The sequence below is a fragment of the Rhinolophus sinicus genome, linkage group LG01 (genome assembly GCF_036562045.2).
Source record: "Rhinolophus sinicus isolate RSC01 linkage group LG01, ASM3656204v1, whole genome shotgun sequence".
NCBI lineage: Eukaryota > Metazoa > Chordata > Mammalia > Chiroptera > Rhinolophidae > Rhinolophus > Rhinolophus sinicus.
In genome coordinates, this window is record NC_133751.1 from 59,150,149 (window position 1) to 59,162,346 (window position 12,198).

The 12,198-nt window shown below is 36.6% G+C and overlaps 1 protein-coding gene across 10 annotated transcripts in view; it reads left to right on the top strand.

Annotated features, from left to right (window-relative positions):
- Window positions 1–12,198, top strand: part of ZNF148 (zinc finger protein 148) — a 106,841-nt gene that overhangs the window by 76,139 nt on the left and 18,504 nt on the right. For all 10 annotated transcript variants that reach the window (XM_074330569.1, XM_019723691.2, XM_074330597.1 and 7 more), the window contains 2 exons: window positions 4,880–5,003; window positions 6,265–6,348. In XM_074330569.1, coding sequence (XP_074186670.1) covers window positions 4,880–5,003; window positions 6,265–6,348 — 208 coding nt within the window. The remainder of the gene's footprint in view (window positions 1–4,879; window positions 5,004–6,264; window positions 6,349–12,198) is intronic.

The following is a 12,198-nucleotide window of genomic DNA, read 5'->3' on the forward strand; positions in this document are numbered from 1 at the left end:
GACAATATTGTCTTAATCCAGTATTGTATACATTTTATAGGCCTTTTGAACTCCTTAGTAATTGAATGGGATAGAGTAGGGTACTTTTTAATTTTGAAGTATATCTCCTTTTTCATTCTCAGCAAATAGTACTTGTGATATGCCGGGATCTCTTACCAGGTGCTGAAGAAAGGAACTGAGTTTGCTTGTTATAAAACTTAGGGTGGTCTGAATAGAAATTGATTATTCAAAGTTGTGCTGAACTCAGGAAGGAAGAGCATATTCCACAAGTCAAATTGATTATAAATTATATAGAGAATCCAGTGGTTCCCAGAAAAGATTTGTGATTTTGGTATCAAAAAGATTTAAAATTAAATGATAAAAAGTGAGGAAAATTTAATTAAAAGCAACAGAGAAATAGATATACTAGGTACTTATACTTTGTCCTGTATGGTAACTTGATTGCGGAAGAAGTGGCTTTGAAGATGAAGAACTGATTGTAAGATGGGGGATAGACATATGGAATAGTACTTAAGAGAAAAATGAAGAAGAAAATTAGTAAAAGAATATATTAATATTTAATTTTCCCAGGGAATTACAAATTCTGGGTAAACTATTTTCCACAGAACTGAACCCTAACTTAAAAATATTTTGATGTAAATCTTTCTTTAAAAAAATATCACATACTTCTTTGCTTGATATTTAGTAAACGTGAGAGAAATACCTTGTCTAAAACTCAGGGTCACGATGCTGAGCATCACTTACTGTACTGTGCTTATGATACAGTGAATTTCATGTGCTGGCACTGCCAAAAGCCTGCCATTCCCACCCCACTTTCTTCCTCCTCCTCCCCTCTCCAGTTCAAGCTGTTGTTTCTCAGTCTGGTTGTGTGGGACACAGCTCCCTGGCCCATGCTCGTATTATGAGCCTTGCACTCCCCCCTGGCTGAGGCAGCCGGTCGCCAGTTGTTGGTCGGCCGCTTACAGTACAAAAGCTTGCCATTTAAAAATGATATTTGGTAATATGTGAAAGTAAAATTGGGAGACAATAAAAATCCTGCAGAATGAAAGGAAGTGACAATGAGGGTGGAATATTAGCAATAACTAAGATGGTCAAAATGTTGTGGTGTTACTGCTCTGGATGACTTTGCTATTTTGTTGTATGTCTTTGGGATTGTACTGTTCTTCCATTTCTAGTTGGATTTGGGGAGTAAAGAAAATTTTAGAAGATCTCATTCCCCACCCCCAGTTTCAGTAAAATAACTCATAATAGGTGAGATGTTTAAGCTACTCCTCTAAGTTGTCTTTGGGGTTTTGGTGGTTTAGAAGTTGATTTAGATTGACTTAAGAATGTAACCTATAATCATTAGTTGAAAATATGCTTTAATAATTTCAGTAGTACATAGTAGATATAGTATACATAGTACAGAATGGAAAAAATCTTGTCTGCCTTTTAAGAGAGCAGAACTTGCTCACTGAGGGGTATCAGGTTTCAGTTATTCAGTGGCAGTGACCCTTGAGGACTGACTGAATTGAATAGACAGAGGTTAGTGCTTTGCCTGATGAAAACTGGTATATCATTTAAGATAACCATAACTATATGTGTGTGTGTGTGTGTGTGTATACACACACACACATATATGTACACACACATATATATATATATATATATATATATATATACACATATATATATACATATGTATATATGTATGGCTAGCTGAGAACAGGTTTGGCTCAACAAAAAATATATCTACTACTAATGGATTATGAGATTAAGAGGGCCAGTTAGGGGAGGAGTTCCATTTGGTATTGAAAATATTTACTGAAAATATGTTTTAAATTTACTAAACAATAATGAAGAAAAAAGTCAAGTATGTTGAGTATTGTTTAGACTATTACTAATTTTTCCACTCTTGATAAAATCTGCTTGGTCTTTATACCATATTTCTACAAAAGTGGCACTGACAGGAGGCAAGCAAGATAAATCACGTGGAGATATTATAAGAAGCACCTTAGGATTTAAACTTTGAAATTTCAAATTCTTCTGTTGTAGTGGTGTTCATGTGTTGAAGGGGAAGAAGAAAGCAAAAATATTTTATGGCACTAGTATCAAGTAAGACTGCTAATCTCTAAGGCAACACACTTAACTGGTAGATCAGTTCTACTAAAAGATCTTGAAAGGCGTGTGAACAAGAAAAAGAAGCCAAGTCTATATACTAAGGAAGAAAATTTTGCCTGCATTGATGTGCCATTTCTGTTCCACTAAGGGACTTTGTTCTTTGCATGTTCACCTCTCTGTGGCACTACTTGGTGACTTTGAAAAATTGAAAAGTATTCCTTCTTGCAAAAAGTTTTAAAAAGAATAAAGTGGTGAGCTGTGAGGATGTATGGTATGGATAGCAGGTAGCCACATCAATAGACATTTATAAAGCCTCACTATATTCTGGACAGTGTTTTGGACCCTGGGTTTATAATGGTGAGTAAAACACAAAAATCAGGCAGTTGTATTGAAAACAGATTACAAATCGAAAGAGCCACTTGTGATCTTCTGAGGCAAGATGAATTTTATTAGGTTGGTACAAAAGTAATTGCGGTTTAAAAGGTTGAAAATAATTGCAAAACCGCAATTACTTTTTCACCAACCTAATACTTTGTGTCCTTTATACAAAGATGTTTGTTACTCTGGCCTAAAAAGAAAAGGAAAAGAAAACAAAATTAAATGTAAAATGCCTAAGAATTTGATTTTTCTGTCTTTGAACTTCATAAATCTGTTAGATGTTTCAGCCTGCTATTCACAAGCCAGTGTTCGCTGTTTCATCCCTAAAATCCACCTTGAATTAAGGCTTCAATTCACAGTGAAAGGCAGCAGTACCTCCAGTGGCAGAAAACAATGACCTAGAACTCCTTAACTGTTCCTAAGAGGGCTTTGTACAATCAAGGATTACATCCGTTTCACATTAAGTAATTTAGGCCAGATTTGTTCCTTATGAAAGCCTTGCAGTTGCTATGCCACAGAAAGCTATTGAGCTGCCATGTTTTTGGCACATGGATCTTCTCATTTATCAACATATGTGAAAAAATAACCTGGTACTATCTTGTTTTCAGTTCTGTTTTATATAAAATGTTTAATATTTTCTTGTTAGAAATACTTTAAATCATATTTTAAAAGATTTTGTGTGTTTTTTTTGTTTTGCACAGTGTTAACTTGCATATTATTTTGTGACTTGGAGGGGTTGAAAAAATTTTAAACTGAATGGCCAGAGATGAAACTTTCCATTTTCACTGACTCTTCAGGAAGCTGTGACACCCACTTCCATTCTCTTGCCAAATGTTTCCCACTATGACTTTGGTGCATAGACTTGGAAGCATTGTTGGCCACCCTGGCAGTTTGCCCAGAACCAAAAGCCCTGTATAATTTGCATAATAATTGCTATCGATTTTACATACAGCATAGGCTGAGTTGTCTTCCTAAATTTAAAGTAAAAAAAATATTTAAAAAAATTAAAGCCTTTTTATTTTTTTAACCTTTTTTCTAGGTTTGAGAAGAGGTCAGAGCTGTGTATTTACAGACCCTAATCAGTTTTCACAGGCCCTTGTATTTCTTAAGATGTTTCTTAGATTTCTCTACTCTGTGTGGGACAGTTTCTTAGTTCCCACTCTGTTTGCCCCCACCTCCAATATTGTTTGCTTCTCACTAGCCCTGGTCCTCCTGATCTTATCTCCTATTTTTATTTGCTTATCTTCATGTTGTGTTCTTCCATCTTTCTTTTCAATAATGAAAAAAGGGATCATTTATTATTATCACTCTGCCATAAGTGTGATGAAAGAGGCAGTTTAATGTTGCAAGTTGAACAAATGGCTGATAAATTGGAATACATGAAGCCCAAATGTGGCTTTTCTCCGGTGCTGTCCAGACCAGGCCCACAAACTCAACCTCAAGAAGCCCAAGATGATAAGGTTGATTTCTTTGTTATCTATCTTGCTTCTCCATACCCACTTTAATTTGTTTATGCAACAAATATCTTTAGGACTATGCTTAATAATAGTAGTTTAGTAGTCTTAGAGTAACCTTAGAAATCCTGGACTGAACCAGATTCCAAATTTTGCCCTAGGATGACTTGACAACTTAACTTTTCTAGTCTTTAAAAATAAAAGGAAATGTAATAGATAAACGTTTATAAGGTTTAGAAAAGTGTTTTAAGTACGTACAATGTAAAGTGTCTCTCCCACCTTATCTCCTGTCTGCCAGGTTCCCCAGCCATCACAACTGAGGTTATATACATTTTAGATACATCCTTCTTAAATAGTTTTTATGCATATACAAACAAATACATACACCTATATGTACTTGCGTATAAGAAATTAGAAGAGTTATATACTGGATTCTAAACCTTGCTTTTTTAGTAAATCCTGGAGCTCTTTCCATCTAAGTACCTATCGAGCTTTCTCATTTTACTTTACAACCACATGATACTAATTGTATTCATTTTCCATACCTTACTTAACCAGTCCTATATTGATTAATATTTATGCCTAAAACATAAGATTTTTGCACTGCATGTGTGAGAATTTGAACTTGAAAATAAAGTTATATTCACCCTAGCAGGGAACACTTAGGGACTCTATTACATAGACATCAGCTGTGGAGAGAAAGGGCTGAGTGCTGAGATCTTAATCAGCTTCCAAGTTTTGATTAGTGATCTTTCCCCATTCTCAGTCACCCTGTACTTTTCTACAATTAATGATACATTATTTTAACAGCCTTTTCAAAATTATTTAGGAAAAAATATTTCATAATCTCTGGTGACTATTGTTTGCCTTAAAAGGTGTTATCTTTTTTAATGTAAATTAGTATTATGTTTTTAAAACTTCTTTTGTTTTTGCCTTTTTTAAACTAGATCCTTACAATAAATGAGGATGGATCACTTGGTTTGAAAACCCCAAAATCTCACGTTTGTGAGCACTGCAATGCTGCCTTTAGAACGAACTATCACTTACAGAGACATGTCTTCATTCATACAGGTATTTCTTGAATTAAAATGGGCTTATGGGCATTAAAATTATCTTTGCTATTTTCATCTTTGTGTAAATGTCATTCATTCCTAAGACCATAGCTAACCTGTCATTTCAAATCAGAGGTTTCATAGGCCAGAGGGAAACCAGGAAAAACTTTAAATGAGAAAACAGTTAGCATGGATGTGCAAAATTAATTGGACACTTATTTGGCTTAATTTGTTCTTTTTAGCTAGAGAAACAGTAAAGAATATACTATTAAAAGCCTGTCAACATTTATTTTTCTATTCACGATGTCCAGATGGAGTTTGAAATATGAATTTGGGAGTCAAATACAAAAAAAAAAGATAATTAACATGAAATGTAGAGAGCAGAACTAAAAACTGATCACAGATCTTTGGGGAACAGACTAGACATGTAAGGGGTTTAATTAAGGGGGTGAGGAGACAGAGCTATAAGGTAGGTTTGATGAACTAGGAAAATACAGTTGTCCCAGAAGCCAGAAGAAGAGAGAATACCAAGGAGGGCATGGTCAACAGTGGCACAACCCCCAGAGAGGATAGTGAACTGAGAACAAAACCATTCGAATAAATAGCATGAAAATTACGAGTAGTTCTTAAGAAAGTAGAGTATAAGGGTTAAAGCACAAGTAGTGGTGAAGAGTTTGAGATGTAGGATAGACTACTCATGAAGGTGTGGTAAAAAGGAAGGTGAGAAAGTAATAAGGTAGGTAGGAATTGTTTCAGGATTTCTGGAAAGTTTCTTTGCATAGAACAGACCAAAGAGTACTTTCCTCGAAAGCAAGGTCTCTAGCTGAGAGGGAACATTTAAAGATACAAGAGGTGTTTTTTTTAAGGATGTTTAGAAAGTTCTGAAGGTTCTGGAGAAAAGAAGCAAAAGGGCATAAAGTGATGGTTAGCCATGGGAGAACAAGGTGGGTGGATCTTCCTCCAAATAAAAAGGAAGAAAAGATATTTAAGACACACTAGGTAACCTACAGAGTCCTTTCTAGCCTCATGATTTTTAAATTGTTTTATTTATTTCCCCTGAAGGCTATAAATCAGATTTAGTCTCATTTTTGTCTAATTGTGAGAATGTGAATTTTACAATGTTGGAGAAAAATTGAGAGGAAGTAAAATTCTGTTAATGAACAGTTTTTAAAAAATTGTGTGGATAATTTGGGCTTCTGAGATTTATCTTTCTTCAGGAATAGTAACTATAAACTGTGTTTGATCCAGTAACTAATTTGTGGATGTGAAATTATTTTAAGGCGAAAAACCATTTCAGTGTAGTCAATGTGACATGCGTTTCATACAGAAGTACCTGCTACAGAGACATGAGAAGATTCATACTGGTGAGTGTTGCCACCCTTATTAGGGTCATTAAAATTACCATTTCAGATATAGGCAAGAATTTTTAATGAGTAGCATCAACTTATTGTCACTTTCATTAGTTTTGTTTCTTAAGCGTATGTATCATGAAGAATATGTGGTACATTTACACAACAGACTATTACTCGGCCATAAAAAAGAATAAAATCTTACCATTTGTGACAACATGAATAGACCTGGAGGGTATTATGCTGAATGAAATAAGTCAGACAGAGAAAGATAAATACCATATGATCTCACTTATATGTGGAATCTAAAGAATAAAATAAATGAACAAACAAAACAGAAACAGACTCAGATACAGACAACAAACTGATGGTTGTCAGAGGTGGGTGGGTTGGGGAAATGGGTGAAAAAGGTGAAGGGATTAAGAAATACAAATTGGTAGTTACAAGATAGTCGCGGGGATATAAAGTACAGCATAGGAAATATAGTCAATAATGTTGCAACAACTATGTATAGTTGTATAGGTACTAGACTAATTGGGGGATCACTGCATAAATTATATAAATATCTAACCACTATGCTGTACACCTGAAACTAATATATTATTGCCTGTCGACTGTAACTGAAAATAATAAATAATTTTTAAAAAGAGTGTATATCACAGCCTATCTTTTTTTCTTCCTTCAATAAATCAGTTAACTGTTAAGACTTGGCTTTAATGTCCAAGACCAATAAATTACTTTGAAATAGAATATACTATAATATTATAGAAATTATAGTAACTTAAAAATATATTTAAAATGACAAAAGGAAGGAAGTTTTTGTGAAATAACTGTTTCCTTAGATGTTTAACAAGTTTACAGTGGGTAAAAAGGATCATTTTCATTAATTAGTCTGGGGAAGGGGAACAAAATGCCTGAGCCCTAAAATGGCAATACCACTTTTTTTCTTGCTGTTTCATGTATATAGCTTACTTATACCAAGAGAGTTGTAATCCTGATACTTGTAATCCTGGAAACTTCCCAGTTTTTCAGTTACATTATTAATGATTTAGAAACAAATATTTCGGAAGATCACTATAAAGGAACCCATACCTTAAAAAGTTAAGTCTCATTTTACGGGAAACGTTTTATTTATTTTTTTTTTTGACTAATGTGAAACCAAGTTTTATATGTAACCTTGATTTAGTAGGTTGTCAACTTTTGATATCTCTAAGCATGGTGAAGTGTTTCTTCAGATTTATTTTCAGTGTTTTGCCCTTTTGTGATTTATAAAGGCAGAGTTGAATTTGTATAACATTGATTCTTACATTTAAATAGAATTGAGAATGATGGTGATAATACGAGTATAGGAATGTTAAAAATATTAAAGTTCTTCATATTTCTCTTATTAAGTACTCAAGCAAGTACCTGCCCAATGTTGTTATTTAGATGTGTTGTCATGGTACATGCAGTACCTATGAAAGGGGATCCTCGGACAGTTGTAATGTAGAAGAAGAAACCTTTTCTGCCTAATAACTTTCTTTCTTTACCCCGAACAAGGAAGCATGAATGTGGCTAGTCTCCTTAAATAAAACTTTAATTGTGCAGAATGTCTGTATGCTTTGATGTTCTACTTTTCAAAGATCATTATGCACACCACACATTTAGGTTTCTTAAATAAACATTTATTCATCACTTCCAGATGGAAGGGAAGTGTAAGTATGCTAGGCATATTAAGAAAAAAGAACAACTTTTTTGATTTTGTGACTTATAGCTAAATTTCTATACAATAATAAAACCTGATCAGATAATGAGAAATGAAGTGGTTAACTATTTTTATGTAAAAGAAAGTTTGATATTTAGAGTATTCCATTATCTTCAGCACGCTTACTTTCTCCATTCCCATATTCCGGTTCAGGCCTTTACTCTCCCCCTTTTTGAGTTTTGGTTGCCACAAATTGTCCCTGTTGATGGTGGTCGAATAGCCTCCTTTAGTATTTCTTGTAGTGCAGGTCGTGTATTAGAAAATTCCCTCAGCTTCTGTATGTCTGGAAAGGTCTTTATTCCTCCTTCATATCTAAAGGATATCTTTGCTGGATATATTATTCTTGGCTCATGATTTCTCTCTTTCAATAGTTTGAATATTTGGTTCCACTCCCTCCTGGCTTGTAGAGTTTCTGCTGAAAAATCTGATGATAATCTAATGGGCTTTCCTTTGTAAGTTACCGTCTTCTTTTCCCTGGCTGCCTTGAGGATTCTTTCTTTGTCGTTGATTTTAGACAGCTTCAATACAATGTGCCTTGGAGAAGGCCTGTTGGGATTGAGGTAACTAGGTGTTCTATTTGCTTCTTGGATTCGAGGGTCCAGTTCTGTCCACAAATTTGGGAAGTTCTCATCGACAATTTGTTTGAATATATTCTCTGTTCCATTCTCTCTTTCTTCTCCTTCTGGTATGCCCATTATTCTTATATTGCTCTTTCTGATGGAGTCAGAAAGTTCTTGTAGAGTTCTTTCATTTCTTTTAAGTCTCAAGTCTCTTTCTTCTTCTATCTGTGTCATTTCCAGGTTTCTATCTTCGATGTCACTGATTCTTTCCTCCATCTGGTCAACTCTACTACCTAAGCTGGTTATTTCATTCTTAATTTCTTCTATTGAGTTCTTAATCTCCAGAAATTCTATTTGGTTCTTTTTTAAAATTTCAATCTCTTTCGTAAAATGCTCATGCTGTTCTTTAATTGAGTTTCTGAGTTCATTTAACTGCCTATCTGTGTTTTCTTGTATCTCGTTGAGTTTTTTCAGAACTGCAATCTTGAATTCTCTGTCATTTAAGTCACATATTTCTATATCTTTAAGTGCCTTTTCTGGAGATTTTTCACTTTCTTTCTGAGCTATCTTGTTGCCTTGGTTATTCATGGCGGTTACTGGTTTACTATTTCTCTTCCTAGACATCTACAGGAGTGACTTCTGCAACAAGTTGATAGGAAGAGGTCTTTCTTTTGTTTTCCAGTACTTGTTGGTAGGATGTTTTACTTTTTCTCCGACTGCAGGCTTTTTTTTTTTCCTCTCTCACAAGGTAGTGCTATGTTTTCTCTGCACTATTCCAGCTTCTCACACAATGGGGGGATTCCCTGGGAGACGGGCTTCTCCTCTGTTAATAGTTCGTCTAGGTCACAGGGCGCAGTGTCCATGTGGGTATGCAGAGAGCCTTTGATGTTCCAAAGCTCTTCCAGCTCCTGATTCAGAGCCCGTATATTTCAGCAGTTCTGTTTACTCCTGCAGGGATCCGCCCAGATAGGTGGGGCCAGGGGCGGGGTGAGTTGTGAGAGGTGGCCCAGAGCAATGGCGGCAACCACCACCCCAGCCGGTCCTGCTTCCACATCTCTCTCCCCTTTGCTGGAACTAGTTGGGCTGTGAATTTGTGTCTGCGGTCCACAGTTCTCAAAACAGCAAATTTTCTGTTGTTTTGATCTGACACTGCTACTGTTTAGCTTCTAGCACTGGCGGGGCGAGCTCTGGGAGGGGTGGGAGGGGGCGGCTAGTCTCAGTGCCTAAGGCTCCGTATTCTGCTCGGCAGTGCGGGCTTAAACCACCGTTTTCAGCCTTTTTCCCTCAGTCTTTACTCCGAGGTCTCTGCCGTGAGCGTTGGGTTCAGCCGTATTATATGCTGTCCCCTCAGCCCTGTGGAGCCCTGGCGGAGCCCTAGCAGTCCGATCTCCCGCAGCTGCGGTAGTTCCGGGAAGCAGCGAGCTCGGCGCACTGAGCTGGGTCTGAGTCCTGCGCCCGCGCGGCTCCGTCTCCGCGCACTTCTCCCTTTCCTCCTCCCGCCACTCGCGTGAATCTCCCACCTGTAGGTGATTTCAGTCGGTAGTGGGCCTCTTCGTCTTGCCTGTCTGCTGTGCAGGGAGTCCTTTGTGGAGTTTTTGTTGTTCGATTCTTTGTAAATTCCAGGGGAGCTTTACAGAGGCTCACCTCACTCCGCCATTTTTCCGGAACTCCCCTGGTTAACTATTTTTGTATGTTTTTAAATACATATTACATTTTGACGATTATTCATTCACTCAACAGAAATTTACTGAACCTTCAGGATTTTTTAGGTACCAGAATTACGGAGATAATACAAGGCAGTTCTTGGAGTTTATATTCTAATGGTAGAGACAACACATATAAACAAGCACATTCTAATAACTGTTGTAGAATTTTATACAAAATGCTCTTGTGCCCTGAGGAAGAATCAGATGTGCTCTCTGTTAAAGGTTACATAGAGGAGGCAATACAGAAAAACTGCAGGAGGCTCTGTTGAGAGAGAGAGAGAGAGAGGGTGGGGATTGTTAAAATGGTACTTGCCCTTACTGCATGTACTCTGCTATTTTCTATTCTGTTTTAGTGGATTCTGGTCATAGTCCTGTAATCTTACTGGGAAAATGACTGTGCTAGGCCCTGGGTTGTCTTGAAGATCAGGTTGTGCTAAATGTTTTGTTAAATATCTCATGTACTCCTCACAGTAATCTTGAAAGGGAGGAGCCATTATTATTACCATTTTTTAGATGAGGAAGTGGTAGAAAACACAGAAGTCAAGAAACTTTGCTAAATTTATAGTGTATGATGGATCCAAGATTCCAGCTCAAGTCTCTGTGACTCTAGAGTACCCAAGTGAAATCATTAACAGTGCCCAGTGGGACTAGAAACAGAGCTATATCTTTTGGCCTTTTTGAGTTTTTCTTGCTCTGCCACCAAGCCTTCTTATGGGGTTGGTAACATTTAGAAGGAGCTGAAGCAAAGGCTGGCATTCTCATGTTATAGAGAATATATTTAGAAGAAGATAAGAAATTGAGAGGAACCAGGGCAAACCAGTCCTTGTGATTCCTTAACACAGAAAAGTTTCCTTTGAAGAGAAACTCAGTTTTACCCCATTGGTCCTGTGTCCTCCCCCCATCACCTCCCAGGAACTGATATACGGGGACTAGCTTTTCCTTCATTTTCTTGATTCTCTTTGTAGACTCTTTCTGAAGACTATAAGTTATTTTTGTCTTATTAAAATACCTATAAGCTGTCCTTACCTGGGAATATATATTTAGAACCACAAACATGGTCTCCATCATTTATTATTTTGTCCTTACTGTTCTTTCTTTCATGTTTTAAATAGCTTTTATTTTTGGAGGCTGGTAGTGCCCTACAGTTGGCCCATGTCAAAGCTTTCTCTATCTTTAGACTCTTTTAGAAAAATGCATCAAAATAGGTATGACAGGAAAAAAGATTTTGCCTATGTTTATCCATTTTTCAATGAGTCACCTCTGAACTGATCCTCAAAATTTGTGTGGTGAGAAGAATTACCAGTTCTTACAGCCTCTCTTTTCCTTATAGCCTGCCTCATCCCTTTAGGTCTCGTCCTGTCTCCTCCAGTCTCCCAGCCTCCTAGCCCCCACACCCATTCTTCCTCCATTTGCAACAAGATTAAAAATCATTACCTCCTTGGCTGCTCTTACCACCAACAAAGAAATCTTCTGTGGCTCTTAAAAACCAAGAACCTAGCTTGATTTGGTTTTCAAACAGAAAAATTTAAAACTCAGCCTGGACGCAGACTATCGGCTAGCCTATGAAATATCATTTTAGGGAAAGTACTTTTTCATCCTGAGGCTGACCTTTGAAATTCTGGTTCAAGCTTTATTCCTTTAAGCCTAAGGCATTGGAAACTGTCAAAATGCAAATATCCTTGGGACTGCTATTTTTGACAGTTATGGGAGATTTATATCTTTTCTGTGAATGTATTATAGATCCTTTGCTTACAATATGTTTGGGGATAGGAGAGAAGGTCTGAGGAGTTGAAGTGAAGGTTGAAGATAATAATCCTAATTGATCATTTTGTTTAGGGTCAGAATTACTAGTGCT